This window comes from Ostrinia nubilalis, chromosome 27 (assembly GCF_963855985.1).
Source record: "Ostrinia nubilalis chromosome 27, ilOstNubi1.1, whole genome shotgun sequence".
Taxonomy (NCBI): Eukaryota; Metazoa; Arthropoda; class Insecta; order Lepidoptera; family Crambidae; genus Ostrinia; species Ostrinia nubilalis.
In genome coordinates, this window is record NC_087114.1 from 2,854,983 (window position 1) to 2,877,393 (window position 22,411).

The following is a 22,411-nucleotide window of genomic DNA, read 5'->3' on the forward strand; positions in this document are numbered from 1 at the left end:
CATTAGGCATTATAGGCACATAATGAATAATGACTTGACTTACTTATGGTCCTATGTCTCCTAGATGGGGCAGAGGGCGTCCACAACAGTCCTCCATCGCGTTCGGTCTTGAGCTATGTGTTTGATCTCGCCCCAAGTCTTGCCGATCTTCTTCGCCTCGTCTGCCACAGTGCGCCGCCAAGTTTGCTTGGGGCGACCACGTTTGCGTTTTCCTTGGGGGTTCCAATCCAGAGCCTGCTTGGGGATGTGATCGGGATCCCTTCGGAGAGTGTGGCCAATCCAGTTCCACTTGCGGCGCTTGATCTGCTGGTCGATCGGAATTTCGTGGCAGCGTTCCAATAGCTCGACGTTGGAGATTTTCTCAGGCCAGTATATGCCGAGAATTCGGCGAAGGCAGCGGTTGACGAAGACCTGCAGCTGGTGCGAGATGACCTTGGTGACCTTCCACGTTTCACACCCATAGAGCAGCACGGATTTAACGTTGGACCCGAAAATTTTGATCTTGACCCTTCGGGTCAGTTTCCGTGACTGCCATACGGGGCGAAGTTGTGCGAAGGTGGCTCTAGCCTTGGCAATACGCGAAGTGATGTCCTCTTCGGTACCTCCAGTCTCTGACACGACGCTCCCGAGGTAGGTAAAATTGTGGACACGTTCCACATCCTCTGCACCAATCCGTAATGGTGTGCAATTCCTCACTCCAGATCGCATCTCTTGGGTCTTCCGGCAGTTAATTTTGAGCCCCGTGATGCCCGCCTCTCGATGTAGGTCATCAATTTTGGATTGCATATCGTGATGCGTGTGGCTCAGCAAACAGAGGTCATCGGCATAATCTAAGTCTTCTAAGACTCCGATTATACCCCACTCTATTCCACGCCGTTGGTTTTGATATGCACGACACATGACTCCATCCAAGACTACCAAAAAGAGAAGCGGCGAAAGCAGGCAGCCTTGCCGGACGCCCGCATGCACCTCAATGTCTTCGGAGATGAGGCCGTCGTGAGTGACTTTACAAGAATATTTCTTGTAGATGGCGTTCTGTAGATCGATAATTTTCGGCGGGACACCAAGTCAGCGAGTCGCGACCATATGCTTGCCCACTTTAGCGTATCAAAGGCTTTTTCGAAGTCTACAAAGGTAAGATAGACTTCCCTTTGCCATTCTGATGCCTGCTCCAAGATGATACGCAAAGTATTGATCTGGTCGGTGCACGAGCGGTTCGGGCGGAAGCCAGGCTGTTCCCTACGCAAAAGAGGTTTAACGGCCCCCGATAACCTATCCAAGATAATCTTGCAGAAAACCTTTGACGGTATCGAGAGCAAAGTGATACCTCTCCAATTGCTACACTGGCTTAGGTCCCCTTTCTTTGGCACAGTAATTAAAAGCCCCTTATTCCAGTCGTCTGAATAATGAATAAGCTAAATTTAACTCAAGGGATGGTAGTTTATCTCCATTGTACGTAATAATTGTCAACGAATACGTTTTTAAAATTCATTACTCTGTCGGTTTAGTATTTTGTTAATTACCACCATGTACGTAAAAACGTATTTGTTTACAATTACGATTGATATAAGCAATATCTTAAATTAAAAAGTAGAATAAAATGTAAAAAGCTTTATTTGTGAACGTTAGGTGGTATTTCTGTAAAATTTCAAACCACTAAGTATTACAGTAATAAGCTTCTACAGATATCGCAAATAAATGAGATTCAATGTTCAAAACAATTCAGAAATAAAAACTGTTCAATTCACTCACACATTAGGTTAATTATTCACTGCAATAATCACCAACTATCTGAATCGCGGGGTGGGTCATGTCAGGTGGCGGGCGCGGGCGGTACGAGTCTTAAATAATTATCGGGGATTCCCCGTTCAAAGGTAAACGACGGAGTAACCAAGTGACAATGTTGCCAAGTTATAAATTGTAAAATAACCAAATATTCGTCTAATATCAAAATACCCAGGTTATATTATAATAAAATGATATTGCTTATTTATGGAATTTGTTACGTGTATACCGATAGAAAAACCGATTTAAATCCGGGTTTCGATTTTTAAAACCGGTTTTAGAATTCGTCGAAAAAGGGCGGTTTTTCCGATTTTTCGGTTTCCGATTAACCGGTTCTGCATTCCCTAGTCACGTTGTCTACCTACAGCATGTTTTGGTGATGATATTTTCAAGTAATAAGTTTTAAACTAGAAACTCATTAAAAATTGTAATAATGGATTTTAATCTTATAAGATAGTGTGGAATAATTGTAATCTCATCATTGGGGAAGTGGACGTCCTATGGCTAAAATGATGATGATGAGGATAATATGGAAGTTGTGGATCCTTTCCTGTGGGAGTCACTTAGCTGATTTTATAATATTAGTAGTAATTGTAATTATGTATTAAGTAGATATGTACCATCCTAGACTGCATCTTACCACACACCAGGTCCGATTGCGGTCAAATACCTGCCTTGTCATGCATAAAAAAATTGGTTCTATAATTTTACAATTGGCCTGTCTAAACATCCTCAGTCTACGTTCAAATAATATTGAACTAAATCCGCATCTCACTGACAAAATAAGCTACAATTACAACAAAATTACTTGTTTATTGTTAGTTTGTAGAGCATTCATTTTGACAGAAACAATAAATGGTTTTAAATTATCACTTGTATCTGTGAAATATTTAATTTCGATTTGAGTATATGCTATGAATCCAGTCAATCTGAGAATCACGGAGGAAAGCATTGATCGAGGCCTATGTTCAGCAGTGGACGTCCTGCGGCTGAAATAATGATGATCCACAATGGAAGGATTTTTGTTTGACTTTTTTAGTCTTAAACCAACGGTCTTAAACCACGTGACTCGCTTAGAGAAGTTTTTAAAGAAATCAATATATTGACTGTGGCTTCGCAATACATATTTGATAACATTATGTATGTCCGTAAACATATACATTTATTTACTAAGAAAAGTGACGTCCACTCATTTAACACGAGACATAAGAATAAACTTGCTGTTCCATCATTTAGGTTGCATAAGATAGGTAATTCATTCTTGGGGAAATGTATTACCATATTTAACAAAATACCACACAACCTTGTCGAATTGCCAATAAACAAATTTAAGATACATATAAAAAATACCCTTATGTCCAAAGGGTACTCTACAAGGTTCGAGACTATATTGATGACAAGGATGCGTGGTCAGTTCAGTCTGCACATATTTGATGTACTTAAATTTGACTATTCTTACCGTTAGATAATTCCTGGCAATAAGTGGTGACTGAGTTTGTTCCGGCGTTTCTTCTCAGCACTTGCCATATGTTTGTCTCGAAGCGCTGGTAGGCCCCAAAAGATAAGGAGACATGTAAAGTGCCCCATAAGGGCTACCTTTTCTTTTTTTATTATTTTCTATTGACGTTCATAAGTGCCACTTGTGGTCTAAACTGAATAAATATTTTTGATTTTGATTATGATTTTTTGATTTAGGACAAATCGAAAACATAACAGACCAAATTACATTTATTTATTTATTTTGAATTAAAAACGGAATTCTAAATCGCTAACTTAATCAATATACTATTTGCTGATTTTGAATTAAAACTCTAATCTTAAGCTAATTGGGTTTTCTGCTCTAATATTAAGTGCTATTTTAAATCAGTTGCAAATTATAAGTCAATGGTGTTAGCTGCCCATTTAGGTAGATAATGAAATGCAATTAATATCTATACTGATTAATTATATACTAGGTGTGACCTAGTGGTGCGCGTACTGAAAATTTTTATTGGCGGTCAAGCTGTAGATCCTGGCTACACAGGAGTTGTGGCGGTGGGAACGAAAGGTGGGAAAAGTCCTCAACTGAACTACTATGTCAAAAGTTGTGGGTTCCATTCCCGGTCTATTTGTATTGGTATTTTTATCTTTAAATACAAAAAAGTATTTAAGGCGGCTTTCCCAATCATGCGCCGCCATTTGATTCTATCTTGAACGTCTTGTTCGATGTTCTCACTCAGTTTTTTGTTTTTTTATTTTTTTTTATTTATTGTTCACAAAAGGATACACACACATCAAAATAAATATAAAGATACACTTGCCAAACTGCATTTCAGTTTGTCGGCAATAGTTCTCGTCCTTAGTTTTCGGGCTCAGTTGCACCAGCCTACTTCAACCGTTACCATAGCAGTAACTGGCTGTTTTTTGTATGGAATTTGATAGATTCAGTTCATCATCATCATCTCAACCATAGGACGTCCATTGCTGAACATAGGCCTCCCCCAATGCTTTCCATGCTGCCCAGTTGGTAGCGGCCTGCGTCCAGCGCCTACCTGCTACCTTTACGATGTCGGTCCACCTTGTGGGTGGACGTCTCACGGTGCGTTTTCCGGTACACTCCAGAACCTTGCTGCCCCATCGGCTGTCAGTTCTGTCTTTACTCAGTTATAGACTTGTAATAATTTGACACTCAATTAAGTATAGACTTAAAAATAATTTGATTGTCATATCTAATAGAGTCAATATCTATGTTCACATACAAATCTGATCCGTTGGGTGGAGCAGGAAGCTTTTGACGCGCAAAAAAGAAGTGTATCGACGCATGCTCGACATTTGACGCGATCGTAGCGCCCTCTAGTACAGTCAACACATAAAACGATAGCCTTTTGTCGCAAATTAGCACCTATTCCAACTATACAAAGATACCTTATTACCTACTAGAGTTTTGACGTCTGTATAATCACACCGATGCGTATCGTATAATCGTATTGCTGTCGATAGGTATTCAGTGATTCGTCCCACAACAGGTTCGTCCCACTGGGACGAAACACTGAATTCAAAAAAATATTTTTTTTTCGTTCTGGATTCGTCCAATTTAATTTATTCTTTAACATAATGAGATTTAGTACCGTCAGAAAGTCAATGAAATAAAAGAAAACATGAATATTAACAATGTCTGTATTTAAAAGGAAATGACTCTATTCTCAGTTTGGCCCTAAGGTTGGCTGGATGAGAATGCGGAATAGCATTAAGTTCGCCTTATGTACCGTGATTTATGTGCATATAACTTTTAAATAAATAAATAACTTATAAAAAATGATGGTACCACACAGAGCAACATTGTATGTACGATATCAACACCTTTGGGCAGTGACTGTGACCGCATTCAGCTAAACCGATACCTATCATGTTACAGCCACTAGTGGCAAAAATAACGACGTAAATACGAATTTGCCTCCTACTAGGTGGACCGACGATCTGGTAAAGGTCGCGGGAAGAGCCTGGATGCGGGCAGCGCAGGACCGTTCATTATGGAAAACCTTGGGGGAGGCCTTTGTCCAGCAGTGGGCGTCATTTGGCTGAAACGAACGAAATACGATTTTACTTGTATTTGGACTTTTTGGACATACAAAAAAATAAAAAGAAGTGTCTAGAGCCTAGGTATACTGCTGTGACCACAATAGCACCGAAATACTGATTCTGGCAGCTGAAAAATTAAAACTTAAAACAAAGAAACTAATTCTCATGACCATCTTAGTCAATATTATACTTTATTGACAGACTAGCTTTTGCCCGCGGCCTCACCCGCGTGAAATTTAGTTTGTCACAGATCGTCATAAATTATAGCCTATAAATTATTCTGGGTTATAAACAATAATACTGTAAAGTTTGATCAAAATCCGTTCAGTAGTTTTTGCGTGAAAGAATAACAAACATCCAGACATCCACACAATTTTTCGCATTTATAATATTAGTAGGATTTGAACGTGCAAAATGACAAAAATAAGTGTTTAGACCCTAGGTATACAAAGATAGACAATAGCATCAAAGTATGTATGTATCTGGCGGATGAATTTTAACTTAAAACAAATAAACTAATTCTCGTGACCGTGTCAGTCAATATTTTATTTTATTGACAGATTTTATCGAGTTTTTGGGAAAAAAATAAAAATTATTACTTCTATAGAAAAGTTATCAACGCGCTGGTTATTCTGACTAAATGTCAACAATGTCCCACTCATCCATGTCATAAAATGTCAAATTAAAGATTTACTATTTATAACATTAATTAATTTACGTGGAGGATGCCCACTCTTCACGTGGGTGTCGTAAGAGGTGATTAAGTAACAAATATGCGAACATCAGGCCTTCCCAACACGCCTGGCCGCGTGGCAAGTGTAGGCCAAATCCTCCATTTGCCTCTGGTAAATTAGAGGGTGGATATTACCACAGAATAATAATAATAAGTACTACGTACAGAAGTTTTACTTCGCGAAGGTATTTAAAAAAATGTATGCTCAATGTCATTAACAATATGGTATAATTTAGCCTGTCTCAAGAGTCAAGCACCATTTTGTTGACAAACGTCAGTGATCGGCACTGCGCCGAAGCTATAGGGATGACTTCGGTAAAATTATGTGACGTGAGGTGCCAAACTGCGGAAAATGGCGGAGGAAATACATGATTTTCGCATGAATTATCATGAATAATATTAACTACTTATTTAACTCTCAGTGTCTTTAGGCAACTTCAAAAAGTACATTCTGTGTTTTTATTATTATTTAGGCAGTTAAATACTGCACAGTATTTTTAGTACACCATTTTCTTTATTTTCTTCCATCATACACAAGAATACGCGTGCGTGAGTCAATGTTCGCTCGTATGTGAGGCTTTGTCGAATAGTATCCTGTAGGTGGGTCATGATCGTACGTGTTTTGTTTTCGATGTAAACTCGCGGAGATGAACAGGCCTGATATTACATGACCTGGGGGCGTAGTGTGAGTTTACGTCAAACGCATTCGATGTCGACTGCGTAAAAAGTGACATTAAATGTATGACGGATTGTACAGCGCCCCTAGCGGAAACTTTCAAGAACTAAAATCTAAATATTTCAAAGGTAACTGACTGATTGACTGACATAGTGATTCATCAACGCACAGCCCAAACCACTGTACGTTCGTTGCTACACTACGGTGTGACAGTCAGCCCCTTAGCAATTATTTAACAGCCATAAGTGATTGGCATTCAATTTGTATGGATCGTAATGCACAATTCGTATGTGTTGGCTATAAAATGACAGTTATGCCGTTGTTGGCATACTGATAGTGAATTAAGAATAACAGGATTAATTAAGTTGGATTTGCTTAGTAAACCGACTGCAGAAAAGAGGGTAAAGAAAGGTGTGTTCGCGGTGCTATGCGACATTTTTATATGTTCGTTACAGGCTGTCAAATAAATACACTGGACCGCAATGAAAAAGGGTCTGTTAGAAAATCTTCAATATCTTCAAAAGTACCTCACCTAGCTTTATGAAACAAAACATACTGAAAAAACTACGCATATTTTTTTATTTGACATTTATTCAAAACTAGCGGCCGCCCGCTCTTCGTACGCGTGGATCCCGTTTTACCCACTTAAGGTTTGAATTTTGCAAAATCCTGTCTTAGTGAGCGAGCACCTAAGTTCTAAAAGGAACCCCCATGTAAAATTTTAGACTCCTAGCACTTGCAGTTTCTGAGATTTCGTAATGAATGAGTCAGTGGCCTTTCGCTTTTTATAGATATAGATAAAAAGCTTGAATTATTTTAGTTTTTCTACCTTTTCTTTGCGATTCATTGAAGTCGCTATAGCACAAGCTCTAAATATAATTTGTGTCTAATTAGTGCATATTGTTAAAAAAATATCAAGGCCTTTACACTACTCATACTATTCTATGTTTCTCCACATTTATGATATATGTATCCATCAGTTATTTCCTTCTGATAACATCAGCAAGTACTTGATAAGGAGTTATCAAAGCTCGCCAAAGGCCGCCCGGCTGATGAAACGATACCAGCTGTTGCTTTCATTATGTATTTAACAGAACTAGTTAATTCAATGTTACTTTGTGTAAATATCGCGCGAATATTATTCTGCAATCTTGTGATCAATGAGCTATAAAAATTTTAGTAAAACTAATTTTCAAAATTGATTTTCTAAACCTAAAAATCAATCGGTATTTGATTGTCCTACTAATATTATAAATGCGAAAGTTTGGATGTCTGGATGTCTGGATTTCTGGATGTTTGTTACTCTTTCCCGCAAAAACTACTGAACGGATTTTGTTGAAACTTTACAGTATCATTGTTTGTAACCCAGATTAACTTAAAGGCTATAATTTATGCCGATCTATGACACTAAATTTCACGCGGGTGAAGCCGCGGGCAAAAGCTAGTAAAATTATATTTTTAGTTGCTTAAAACGCTAAATCTATTCAATTAAATCTTGAAATAAAGATAAACAGGTTTTAAAAAAAGTAGGGAGGCGCTGGACGCAGGTCGCTACCAACCGTGCGATGTGGAAGTCATTGGGGGAAGCCTATAATATTCAGCAGTGTATGTCCTGTGGCTGAAATGATGATGATGAAGGGAAAAGCTAGGGTTTCTTTTTGTCGCAAATAAACTTAAAAGGGTTTTCTTTTGTGCTGCCAATTTTTAACGATTACATGTTATTAATCAGAGCGATGATGATAGAGTTATAATAAATTGATTAAATTGAACAAACAATAACAGCAACAAAATAACTAACACACTAATTTTACGGATCATTGAACATATGGAACAGAATTTAAACTGATTTATAATTAATTTAAAACTTTATTAATAATTCTTAATTGTATTTTCGGGAAGTTTCCTTTATTAGTGACTAGCTTTTGTCCACGGTTTCGCCCGCGTGAAATAAATTTGTCACAGATTGTTATAAATTATACCTACCCCATGTTTTTCTGTTGTTTTTTTAAGAATATTAGCAATTTACTAATAATCCCGTTAAACCCTCGTTGAACTATATGCTTGTGTTACGAGTGGGTTCACCATGGAACATTCGAACCCACGCGTTTCTCGGATCATGACTTATGTCGGCCAGTCCGATCACCGCGACCGTTTGGTTATCGTGGCTTCATGTATAAAGAATAATACTTAGTTTCATCAAAATGCTTCAGTAGTTTTTGTGTGAAAGAGTAACAATTCCATACAAACTTTGTCATTTATAATATTAATAAGATTATGAAGCAGTTAATTGATTTATTTAATTACAAACGATTACCTCTTGATACCAAATTATTTCGGTCAATAATATCGGCCCACTATTCAGGCTAAAGGAATGCTATTTTGATAGGGCGTTTCCAGCGTCTGATGAAATAACAAGCGACCGTTGCAACTTGTGAATAGTGTTGTAAATGATTTGGGCTTTTCAGTCATAATGAGACTCAAAGCATTTTGCATGACTTGAGACCATTGAGTTTTTTCAGTCATTTGAAACTTTTTGGGCCTTTATATTTTATTTTCAGTCGTTTGAGTCCTTTAAGTTTTTTTTATTGAATAGTGTTGTACAAGATTTGGGTATTCCAGTCTTAAGTTTGAGAATCAACCTTTCGTATGCCTAAGTATTGATCAGGAATTTAGGACGAGACACAATGACTTTCCTATTGCTGTCTGGAATCTCGGTATAGGACCGGTTTAAGCATTTTTCATGGGCTGTGGTACGCACTGAACCACAGTCTCACTAGAGTCCTTCGAGTCTTCAATCGTTCGAGTCCTTTAAGTCTTCTCAGAGGCAAATCATTTTATGTCTAAGTCTGAGGAAATAACAACCGACCGTCGCAACTTGTGAATAGTGTTGTAAAAGAGACTCAAAGCATTTAGCATGAGTTGAGACTATTAAAGCGGCAGAGACAATCAAGAGATCCTTTAACCGGAAGACCACGATCGTTATTTAACTTATGTCTCTGTCTCTTGTCTCGGTAGCTTGTGAATCGCCGCATTTTATCTTTCGAGTCTAGAGTCCTTTGAGTCTTTTCAGTCATCATCATTTCAGCTACAGGACGTCCACTGCTGAATATAGGCCTCCCCCAATGACTTTTACATCGCACGGTTGGTAGCGGCCTGCATCCAGCACCTTCCTGCTACCTTTATCATGTCGTCGGTCCACCTTGTGGCGGACGTCCCAAGCTGCGTTTTCCAGTACGTGACCTCCACTCCAGAACCTTGCTGCTCCATCGGCCGTCAGTTCTGCGTACATGTGCCCTGCCCATTGCCACTTCGCCGATGTTCTTTTGGACGGACTCAGTCACGAGTTCTAACTCTTAAACTTCCCTCTGTCCTATTAGGGTTAAAACACTCAATGACGACCTGGACACGGACGCGTCCTAAAAAGAACTGATTCTTCATAAAGAACTCAATTTAATTATTATTAGTCTTTAGGTCTCAAGTCTGTCACAGCGCTAGTTGTGGGCGTTTGACATTTTAGTACCAGACTACCAGCTGACTGTCATATTGTTGTTTATTGTCAATACAACTATTCAGGTGACAGTGGGGTAATGAGAAAGACTTGAACGATGACATATTTTGACTGTAGATAGATAGATGAAACATTTATTTGCATTACAGAAGACAAAGATTTAACCGCCTCTGTGGTCTAGTGGTAAGACCACCTGCTTCAGACGCAGAGGTCCCGGGTTCGATTCCCAGTGGGAGCAGATTTTTCTGTTCGGTTTGGTTGGTGGTAGGGCTTGTTCTAAGTCCGCCTGGCTAGCTACCACCATCTTACCTAAGTCTGTCGCCATAACAACAATGTTAACAGCATTGTTGTGTTCCGGCAGTTAGAGGTAAGATAGCCAGTTCCTCCGTGGTTGAGGATTCCGGGTGAAGCTCGCTTCCACCTTCGGCCTGATCGTCACTTACCATCAGGTGAGATACAGGCCAAGAGCTTCCTCGTTGTAGTTAAAAAAAAAAAAGATTACCTACAGATAAAAAGTTCCTACCAAAAATGGGCATCAATTACTTCTGATTAACGTTTACCTCGAACCGAACCAACTAGTCCCGAAGCATTAGCAGGGTTAATTTGTTATGTTATGATGACGTAGTATTTTTGACTGATCTTTTCAAGGTGAATACGCACTTGCAGGGCAAATATTTACCATTCTAGACTGCATCTCACTGAATATCAGGCGGTAAAAACATCTGCCTTGTTCTGCATAAAAATTAAAAAAAAAAAAGATCTCTGATAATTTTATTTGCTGCTAGCTTTCCGCCCGCGTTTTTCGCGAATTTTTCGGTTTTTTATATAACCTATGACACTCAGCAATAATGTGACTTTCTATTGGTGAAAGAATTTTTAAAATCGATTCAGTAGATCCCGAGATTACCCCCTCATTTTCATTTTTCATTTCATTTTCATTTTCAGTATAGATGTATGTATAGGTACTCTCTGCATTTAATTGACGGGGATCCAGTTCGGAAGACGGCTTGATCTCTGCAAAATCGTATCATGAGCCTATAATTTTCCACTGCTGGACATAGGCCTCCCCCAGTAAGCGCCATTTTAACCTTTACACGCCCTGTTTTCAGCTTGTTTTATACAGCTTTTCCCAGGCGACTTTGCAAGTTGTCAGTCCATCTAGAAGGGATTTTCACAAACCTTATCATTTCCATCGAACTCACAGTATGACTTATCATCCAATTCTCGTCATGTACACTTACGTCACTCGCCCCGGTCACCCGGTTTCGCTCGTGATACGAATAATATAGAGTGATTCAGAAATGGTACATTTCTTTTCATTGTGCAAGGGACTTTTGAAATCTGTCTGTCATCCGTGAATGTACTATTTGTAATAGGCGTCACGTTTTCATACGCAAAAAGTGTGAAATATACTCGCAAAAATGGTCATGTGGTTCCGACAGAGTCAAAAATAAGTGTTTCGACCCTCCTGCTGAGTTATTATTACGGGACTACTCCCACCTCTCGTTCCCTCCGCTGCAACTCCTGTGTAGCCAGGATCTACAGCTTGACCGCCAATAAACACCCAACCAGTGAAGACCAAGTTTGTCCTTAAACTGTCTTTGGATCCGCAACGAAATTAATCAGAAGAACAAGAGTTCAAAATTAAGGATCGATATCTTCCCTAAAAGAAGACTAATGCCCATTTTCACCATCAATCCCAAATTTTTAAGTGACCCTTAAAAATTTGGGATTGATGGTGAAAATGGGCATAAGGGCCAAATATGCGAACACATGAAGTACCTATCTTTATTAAAAATAAATGGGGTGCAATTTAGATTTTTTTGTAAACAATATGTTATCGTTCAGCTCAAATAAATAATGTTTATAATAGAATAGATAAATATTGTATAACCCAACCTTCACACGAATATACTTACAAAGAATGCAACCATATTACCCGACCTATAGCAAGTCCAAATTAATGTAAATCGCCTTGCAGTTCCGCTTTACGCCTCGAACATACTAATGCAAGCATTCTAGACTAGTCATTGACTAGTAGTAGGTACGAGTAGTTGATTTATCCAAAAGGATTTCATACTAGCTGATATGCCAAAATTAAAAACACCTTCTTAGAAATCCACATCCCATAGAAAAAGAACTTTCAGTTTTCCTTAACTTGTTCTAAAACAATTTTAGCACTTGCTGTACTTGGTCTTAGCAATGAAAAACGACATTTCAACTACCTTCCAAACATTATTTTTATTGGACTATGGCCCCTCAGTTATGCGTACTATGTGCCCTGCCCATTGCCACTTCCGCTTGCTAATCCTTCGGGCTATGTCAGCGACTTTAGTTCGTTTCTGATTCGATCTCGTAAAGAAACACCGAGCATAGCCCTCTCCATAGCACGCTGTGCAACTTTGAGCTTCTGTATAAGCGAAAGATATACTGTGTTGGAATCAGTAACGAATTTAATCAGAAGAATATCTTAGGCGTAGTTCGAAATATATTATTGACTTCCTGCAAAGCGGGAAAGTTCAATAAATTAAAGAAATACCATAAAACCTCATAGAATAAGATGTAGGTATTAAAAAAAATCTTAGAGAAGACAAGTTATTTCTTAGAAAGCTTTTCTTCATAAGAAAGGTAATTCTAGAAGTTTCGATCTAGTAAATCCGTAGGCGTAGGCAAAGTCTATAGGCCATAATTCTAGTTCAACAATCGAAGTTGTCCAATGCCCAGTTAAATAGGCCTTTGGCCACCTTTGGCGCTAGGCCAGTATCGCAAGTATCGCAACCATGTTATTACGACACTGATAAATACGTTTTACTTGAAAACAACAATATTGTATGAAGGTGAGAATGATATAAGATTGTCTGGTTTATTAATATAAGTTACTTAGGTACCTACATAATAGGTTTATTACGGCGCTTCTTCTCAGCACTTGCCAAATGTAGGTCTCTAAGCGCTGGTAGGGCAAAAAGATTATGAGACATGTGAAGGCTCTTCAAGGGCAAAAGCAACTTTCAATTTGTCGATTATTGTAAGTAAATCCCAACTATCCCAACTAATATTATAAATGCGAAAGTAACTCTGTCTGTCTGTCTGTCTGTTACGCTTTCCCGCTTAAACCTCGCAACCGATTTTGATGAAATTTGGCATAGAGATAGTTTGAGTCCCGGGAAAGAACATAGGATAGTTTTTATCCCGGTTTTTGAAACAGGGACGCGCGCGATAAAGTTTTTCTGTGACAGACAAAATTCCACGCGGGCGAAGCCGCGGGCGGAAAGCTAGTATTACTTATAATAGTCTATCTAAACAAATAAAGAACATTTTTGACTTTGACTCGCAAATAACTATCCTTCGTCACTTCATACAGTAGGTCAATATCCAGACCAATTGGTATAATCACTATACTATAGTGGGTGTAACGCTTTCACTTTCGGCCTGATCATCACTTTCCACCTGGAGAGATGCTTGCCTTCTCCTATTGAAGGATTTCATATGAAAAGATCAAGCTTGGTTAAAAGATTAGCAGGTTCAAAAATATCAATTTAGAAACTGAACCTGGGAGCTATCCCGTTGTGTTGGTAAAAATACTGGTCTGTTAATTACGGGACTATTCCCACCACAGCAACTCCACCTCCACAACCAGTGAAGCTCAAGTTTGTCCCGGGGGAAAGTTAAACTGTTATTGGACCTGCAATTTAACTGGTCTGTTAATTCAATGATCAGTAGATCAAAACCTTTGGCCTACACTGTCAATATTTGTCATAAAGACTGAAAACAACATAAAACTAAGCGCATAAAGTATCATAAAGTATATCATTACATAGACAGGTAACATGATAATTTGTCACCGGCATTACATACAACTCACACAAGAATGTAGTTAGCCATTCAGGCATCCAGCGAATGTATGGCTCTACTGTCATTGGATAAGGTTGGTGTCGGTGGTAGGGTGACCATGTGTTGTTTATTTAGAGATAGATAGACAATATATTTATTTTAAATGAGTATAATTAATATTTATGTCACCACAGGTAAATCCAACCTTAGTTTAATAAATAAGTATTTGAATCGAAATGGGGAAAGTTTTTGGGCTTGCATCTCACCGGATGGCAAGTGTTTAATCAGGCCAAAAGTGGAAGCCAGACCCGGCATCTTCAACACTAATAAGTGTTTACCACGATTCCACGAGGTTTTAATTGTGTATTGCCTTTTTAACTAAGTAAAATCTGATTTTCAAAGAATGGAAATATCTTTAATTTAACACTGTATAAATAAAATAACTATAACTCATAGGATCCAGGATTGCTATCTGTCCTTCTTCAGTTGACAGTCCTGAGCCGGTATTTAAGAAAGAAGTACTTAAAAACTGTCTGAATGGTACTCTTATGATTTACTTACCTATAAATTTACTCTTATCTTGTTGTGTACTTGCATCGAATAAATACTTTTCTTTCTTTCTTTCTTATAAATTCTTCTCCTTGTCCTCAAATACGTAAAACGTATTGTCACCCTGTATTTGTCGATTGATTGATACAGATAATGTTCCTATAACGCCTATTTTCTAGGCAAATGAAATAATCAATACACACATTTAACATAAATAATGTAGAGCGATACTTTTGAAGTTGGTTAGGTATAATAAAAAACTAAACCTGGTTAAGAGCGTGCTAAGCCATACGCTGTGAATGGTTCCGTAGTCACCTAATAAATTGTATTTATTTATTATTTTAAACATTTCCAATCAAAACATATACACCTAATACCTAATAATAAAAAACTAAACCTGGTTAAGAGCGTGCTAAGCCATACGCAGTGAATGGTTCCGTAGTCACCTAATAAATTGTATTTATTTATTATTTTAAACATTTCCAATCAAAACATATACAACAGCTCTAAAAATTCATCATCATTATTTCAGCCACAGGACGTCCACTGCTGAACATAGGCCTCCCCCAACGATTACCATATCGCCCGGTTGATAGCTGAAAAAATGTTGTCAAGATTTTATTACACACCCAATTACAGCTTTCTTATTATAAATGGAACCCTAAAATGGAAATGTCAGCCAATTACTTCGCACAACTTATACGTTGTAAAACATGTTCTAATGAGTCAGTTTTGTTCCAAATCAGTTTGAAATAAATTAATTTTATAACGACTCACCTTGAAACTTTAAGCAGAACATTATGTATGTAAGTACACATAATAAAACATTTTAACGCCCGGTATATCGGCGTAATAAAATTTTACTGCGTCCAAAATTCTTATATCCTATATTTAACTTTATGTACAAAGTACTGACTACTTATTATTTACTCTTTTTTTACTTAAAACCATCTACAACGGAGAAGCTCTTGGCCTGCATCTCACCTGATGGAAAGCGATGATCAGGCCGAAGGTGGAAGCGAGCTTCACCCGGAAACCTCAACCACAGAGGAACTGACTATCTTACCTCTTACACAGGAGTTGCAGCGGTGGGAACAGCTAGAGGTGGGAACACTCCCAATCTTAAATCCAACTGCTGGTATACTACAACAATGCTGTTAACATTTTGCTGTCATGGATACATGCTTAGATGGTGATAGCTAGCCAGACCTTACTAACTAAAGGTTCGGCCAAATCTACGCGATCACACGCGATCAGCCGGCGTGCAGCGATGGCGATCAATGCATTTAAGTCTGGTCGCGTGTGATCGTGTTGGTTTGGCCGAACCTTAAATAGTAGCCCTACAACAAACCAAAACGAGCAGACATTTTTGCGGGAGCTCTCTGGGTCTGAGATAGGTGCTCTTGCCACTAGATTACATAGGCGTATAACTATTTTTTTACTTAAAAATATACAACCACTTAAACTGCCCACTCCAATTAACTAGTATACGAATAAAAACCGGCCAAGTGCGAGTCGGACTCGCGCACCGAGGGTTCCGTACAAACCTGCAAGGTTTACAAAGTTCGTTCATTACGACAATCGAGTCATAACTATGGTATTTTTATTGCTAAATGAAATTCATAAGTTTATATTTATTCAAAAATATATATTTTGTAATGTAACTAAAAATTTAAGGTTTTCGGAATTTTTCCTTTATGTGTGCTATAAAACGTTGCTTCATGCCAAATTTCAAGATTCTAGGTCGACTGGAAGTACCCTTTAGGTTTTGATTCCCTTGCGAGTACTTGCGAGTTTCAAAATATGCAGCTTAAATTGCTGTTTCTTTTGATTGCGTTGACATAGAAGTTTGATTTTGTTACAGCGTAAAGGTATTATAGACCTAAGTATTTGGTATGAATTTCAATTTAATACCTCTACGCGTTTATGAGGAAATGGGTAGTAAGTTTAAAATTATTAAAAAAATATATATTATGTGATGTAACTAAAAATTTATGGTTTTCGTAATTTTTCCTTTATCTATGCTATAAGACGTTGCTTCGTACCAAATTTCAAGATTCTGAGTTCACGGGAAGCACCCTGTAGGTTTTGATTCCCTTGCAAGTGTCGAAAATTTGCGGCATAAACGGCTGTATCTTTTGATTGCGTTGGCTTAGAAGTTTGATTTTTTCACAGCTTCAAGGGACAGTAGACCTGAGTAATTGATATAAATTTCAGCTTCATACCTCCACGCGTTCCTGAGAAAAAGGGTCTTGACAGACGGACGGACGGACAACAAAGTGATCCTATAAGGGTTCCGTTTTTTCCTTTTGAGGTACGGAACCCTAAAAATGACATTAATGTGTCCTAATATCTCTATTTATAATTTAATGTAACATTCTTAGTTGAAAGACCTACCGGTTTCGGAAGCAATACAGATTCAATTTGCCTATTAGAGGCGTACTAAAAACTTTTCCTGTATGTCAAATTAACATAGTAATTTGGTATATGTATAAGATATTTTTATTATGTGTTTACTGCCTTCTGATCGTGGTTTTGTTTGCATGAATTTCGGTAAAGGTTTGTTTTAAAACATGGTTAATCTTAACCTCCCTTTTGCCTCTGGTAAATTAAAGCAGATCTTTCTCCTAGAGTGGAGACTAAATGACTTGATGATGATGATGATGTCCATCTTAACTATTTTATACACTTTTTCAACCTCTATTTGCGACAAAGAACTGCCTATCTTTTAGCCAAAATTCTTTAAAACTGATTCCACAAAAATTTAAGTAATGAACAAACTAAGTTTTTTGTATATGGAATCAAGATTGAATGATAAAGCCTGTTTAATCGCTAATCATGTTTAAATAAAGGTATTTCTATAGTTAATTGACCTTGATTCATTAAATAATTGGTGCTCTGATTATAATACAAAAACGCTCTATGATTAGCATCAGGGAATGTGGATTCGGTAGCACAATTACTATGCTAAAAATGTAGTTTAATAAGAAATAAAACTGTATGAGTCAGTGTAAGACAAGAATAAAAAGGTGTTAACTAATTATTTCAGCTAACATGAATAATTTCGTAACTCACATAAATGGTAAATAAGAGGTTATGAACTTTATCGATGTTGTAAATTGGGTTTCCTGTAAAAAATAAAATTCTTGACAAAGTTTAACGGAGTTTTTTCCACCGATTCTCAGTATCAGCTGATTTCTTGTCTCTAAATCATTGGAATTATTGTCATCATTATTTCATGACCTTTGTTGTTTTAAATCGATTTAAAGAAGAAATCGTTTTATTTGTCATTTATCATTCCTAATAATTAAAGCCCAATATGACAAAATTCTAGTCAGATACTGGTAGAAAATAGACCCAAATAAGAATCAAGAAAAATGAGATAGGAATATTGATCAAACATGAATTCCTTTGAAAATAAAACAAAACTCACCAATAGAATTCAATCACAATTTATTATCGAATTCAGCCTAAACGTAAACCTTTTATACATCATCAGTCTTACCAAACAGTTTTGAGGACGGTGGGAGCCAAGACTTGGCCGGGGTATGGAACTGCAGCCACCGTGTTCAGAGCGGGCTGGACGTACGCCACTGATCCCCAGGGTTGGATTTGTGGGACGAACTTCAGGGTAGGGACAATGGGGTAAGTCGACAAAAGAGGGGTTTGCCCAACGATGTATTTAGTTGGAGTTTCAATCTTGACTGGTTCGGGCTTGGGAGATTCAGCGCTAGCTTCAGCAGTCTTCACATTCGCAGATTCGACTTGGACGGAGTCAGATTTAGCTTCTTCTACCTTCTCAGCTTTGTTCTCCTCTTTGGGTGCCTCAGCAACCTTAAGGTTGGGAGTGACGAAGCCCTGAGTGTAGAATAACGGAGACACAGGCTGCGCCACTGCTGACACTGTTGCTGCAAATTTGGCTGCAGCATCGGAATCTCTAGCCAGCTCCCCGTCCAGTTGAGCCTGCGCTGTTTGCGCTGCATTCAAAGCCTGCCACTTTTTATCCTCATTAGCCCAGAAAGCCTCCAGACTCCTTTCTTTAGCTTGATCATTAGCTTCGATCACCTTCTCGTTGTGGTCGACCACAACTTCTTCGACGACTTCGCGGTTCTTATCGGCGATGGAGCGGAGGTAGTCCTCGGTTTGGACCTTGGCGTCGATGAGGGCGGCTTGAAGGTCTCCGGAGTTGACGGCAGGGACGGCTACGACGGGGGCGATGGGGCTGATGGGAGCTATGAGGCTGCCAGAGGGCGCGGCGGTGGCGCAAGCCAAGAGGGCGGCGGAAAGAATCTGTTGACAAAACGGAGGGTTAATTTTGATGAACTCCAATCAGCCATTGGAGCTGCTAGATTGACATTCGCAAGACAGGATGATAGCGTAAAGAATCTGTGGGCAAATGTAGTCCCTCTACACTCTGGAACTGCTTCTCTAATTTAAAAGAATTTTGAGAGAATCAGAGGATCAATAAATTGGTTGGTTGTTTTTTTAATCATCAGCATTGCTCAGTCAGGTTTATTACTGCTACTCTAAATGACATTGACATTAGTACAGCCTCTCTAAATGACAATGAACTTGATGCTATTCAATTTATTTTAACACCTAATATAAGACCTGCTCAAAATTTATTTTCTTCAACACTTGAGCCAGAATTAAAACATTTTGCGCCAAAGTTTTATGTAGATACGAGAAAATGTTGATAAATAACTGTAGCAATAATTTAATTTCAAAACCAATTTAACTTTTAACTAATCCTTTACATTGTGTTTAATGTAAACAAATAAATAACGTAGTCTATCATTTGTTATTCAGTATTCAGAATAAATTGCATTCCAAACCAACTCTTCAATACTAGACGTTTCAAGGGAGACGGCATGATAATTTTTCACTTTTATGCTAACTAACTTTTGTCTAGGAATGCTTTCGCGATTGTTAAGAATTATTTTTAAATTCAAATTCAAATTCATTTATTTGCACAGGAACATGGTACAATACAGATGTCAGATAAAAACAATCAGGTTCAACATGTTTCTACAAGACATGCAAAAATTTCATAGTCAATTACTTAATAGTTAATAGTTTTATCAAATCATGCATTTTACATAATATTATAAATAATCCGTTTTTATTAGGCCATTTCATAATTCATAGTCAATAATAATAATAAATTTATAATTACGGCATGCGAAATCCATGTACGAGTAGGTATGTATCAACAGCGCTTTTGAAATTAACAATAGTCCATAATTAATTGTCAATATTATTTTATATAATGTCAAATGATCCAAATAAATTCAATACATGTCATTTTTTAAGTTTACAATTCATTTATAATTTAAAAATTCCGTAACAGAATAAAAGCATTTCTCTGCTAGCCAATTTTTCAATCTGTTTTTAAATAGATTTATAGGTAAGTCAGAAATGTTAACAGGTATCTTATTGTATATTTTGATTGCCATTATGAAACAATTTTTTCTGTACAATTCAGTCCTAATGGCTGGATATTTTAGTCTATTAGGGTGCCTGCGGCTGTATAATTTGCTATCATTATATTTTGTAAAGAAATATGGGTATTTTTTTACAAATAATCCCATTTCAAATATGTACAAGCATGGCAAAGTAAGAAGATTTAATTTGATGAACCATGGCTTACAGGTGTCCAGTGGCTCTAAGTTGCACATTGCACGGATACATTTTTTCTGTATTTTAAATAATGTTTCAATCTCACAACAGTTTCCCCATATTACAAGTCCATAGCGTATTACATCCATAGCATTTTACTGTGACTTAGTTATTAATGGAGTCAAAATAATTTTCAGGTACCATGGATATATCTTTAGAGATATTATTATATTAAACCCATGAAGTTACAAGCCTTTTGGTGGCTATTTTGAATTCGTTCGTTTCAGCCAAATGACGTCCACTGCTGGACAAAGGCCTCCCCCAAGGTTTTCCACAATGAACGGTCCTGCGTCCAGGCTCTTCCCGCGACCTTTACTAGATCGGCGGTCCACTTAGTATGAGGCCTGCCCACGCTACGTCTTCCAATTCTATTCTGAAAATAATTCTATTTTGAATGCTATATTGAAATTTTAGGCGTTATTAGGTGAAGATTTAAGGATTTGCCACACTGGATGTGTTCTGCAGTCTGCGGTTTCATCAAAGTGAATGCAGTCACACAAGTGATTTGTTTTATGTATGAGTTTTTTTTTAAATTTTGAGAATTTTGATTATATTTTCCGAAATACAAGAATTTCTGTACGGTACATTTCATTTCACTGATCTTGCTTTAGTCAAATAATTAGATTGAAGTACTAGATAGCATTATTTCCAATTGAGTTTTGTTTACTTAGTTTTCAGGCACGTTTTTAGGCCTATTTTCGATTAACCAGTTTATCTTTTACACACTTAACACACTACACACTAGAACACTGACCAGAACTCTCATGGTGCTGGATGTGCGGCTACTGATTGCTGCCATCCCGAGCCTCGCCGTATTTATATCGGACCATCTTAGAGCACTGGACGACCGAGATGGAACTACGAAAAATGAAGAAAAAATACGACAAGGGCGACGCGGTCTTAAGGGCGGGTTCCGGATAGAGAGCGAAAGTAGATATGGGTACGAATTTTAGATGTTTAAAGTTTACTTGTGGAATTATATTTTTATTACATATAAAAAAAATACCCCTATGTCCAAAGGGTACTACAAGGTTCGAGAATATATTGATGACAAGGATGCGTGGTCAGTTCAGTCTGCACATATTTGATGTACTCGAATTTGGTTATTCCTACCGTTAGATAATTCCTGGCAATTAGTGGTGACTGAGTTTGTTCCGGCATTTCTTCTCAGCGCTTGCCATATGTTTGTCTCGAAGCGCTGGTAGGGCCCAAAAGATAAGGAGACATGTAAAGTGCCCCATAAAGGCTACCTTTTTTTTAATTATTTTATACTAGCGGCCGCCCGCGACTTCGTACGCGTGGATCCCGTTTTACCCCCTTCATCTATCTTACGCGGTTTAGATTTTTTCATACAAATGTTTTTTCCCGCTAACTCCCGTTCCCGTTGGAATTTCGCAATATCCTGTTTAACTAAGCTTTAAGTTTACTAAGGGACCTGCATGCCAAATTTCAAGCGTCTAACTTAAGCGGTTTAGATTTTTCATACAAAAGGATTTTCCCGGTAATTCCTGTTCCTGTGGGAATTTCGGGAATTCCTTTCTTAGTGCACCTCTACGGTACCTAAGCTACGTCCCTTATAAATTTCAAGTGCCTACGTTTAGCCGTTTAGGCTGTGCGTGGGTATGTCAGTGAGTCAGTCATACAAAAGGAATTTCCCGCTAATTCCAGTTCCCGTGGGAATTTTGCAATATCCGGTTGTAACTAAGCTTTAAGTTTACTAAGGTACCTGCATGCCAAATTTTAAGCGTCTAACTTACGCGGTTTAGATTTTTTCATACAAATGTTTTTTCCCGCTAACTCCCGTTCCCGTGAGAATTTTGCAATATCCTGTTGTAACTAAGCTTTAAATTTACTAAGGTACCTGCATGCCAAATTTCAAGCGTCTATCTTACGTGGCTTAGATTTTTTCATACAAATGTTTTTTCTCGCTAATTCCCGTTCCCGTAGGAATTTTGCAATATCCTGTTATAACTAAGCTTTAAGTTTACTAAGGTACCTGCTTGCCAAATTTCAAGCGTCTAACTTAAGCGGTTTAGATTTTTCATACAAAAGGATTTTCCCGCTAATGCCCGTTCCCGTGGGAATTCCTAAG

The 22,411-nt window shown here is 37.9% G+C and overlaps 2 protein-coding genes across 2 annotated transcripts in view; one reads left to right on the forward strand and one right to left on the reverse strand.

The window, feature by feature from the left end:
• The window catches only part of LOC135084788 (WD repeat-containing protein 7-like), a 149,378-nt gene that overhangs the window by 48,537 nt on the left and 78,430 nt on the right, over positions 1–22,411 (forward strand). The gene's annotated exons all lie outside the window — the stretch shown is intronic.
• LOC135084984 (pupal cuticle protein PCP52-like) lies at positions 18,077–21,181 on the reverse strand. The gene is made up of 2 exons (XM_063979744.1): positions 21,074–21,181; positions 18,077–18,930 (listed from the first exon to the last, which is right to left on the reverse strand). Exons 1-2 carry the CDS (start codon positions 21,116–21,118, stop codon positions 18,142–18,144), a joined length of 834 nt encoding a protein of 277 aa, XP_063835814.1. The 5' UTR covers positions 21,119–21,181; the 3' UTR covers positions 18,077–18,141.

Bases quoted from the DNA above. Each gene is read 5' to 3' on its own strand.
- LOC135084984 (XM_063979744.1), bottom strand. From the start codon at position 21,118: ATGGCAGCAATCAGTAGCCGCACATCCAGCACCATGAGAGTTCTG. The intron at 18,931-21,073 runs GTCAGTGTTCTA...TTTTGTCAACAG, and splicing joins CCAGCACCATGAGAGTTCTG to ATTCTTTCCGCCGCCCTCTT.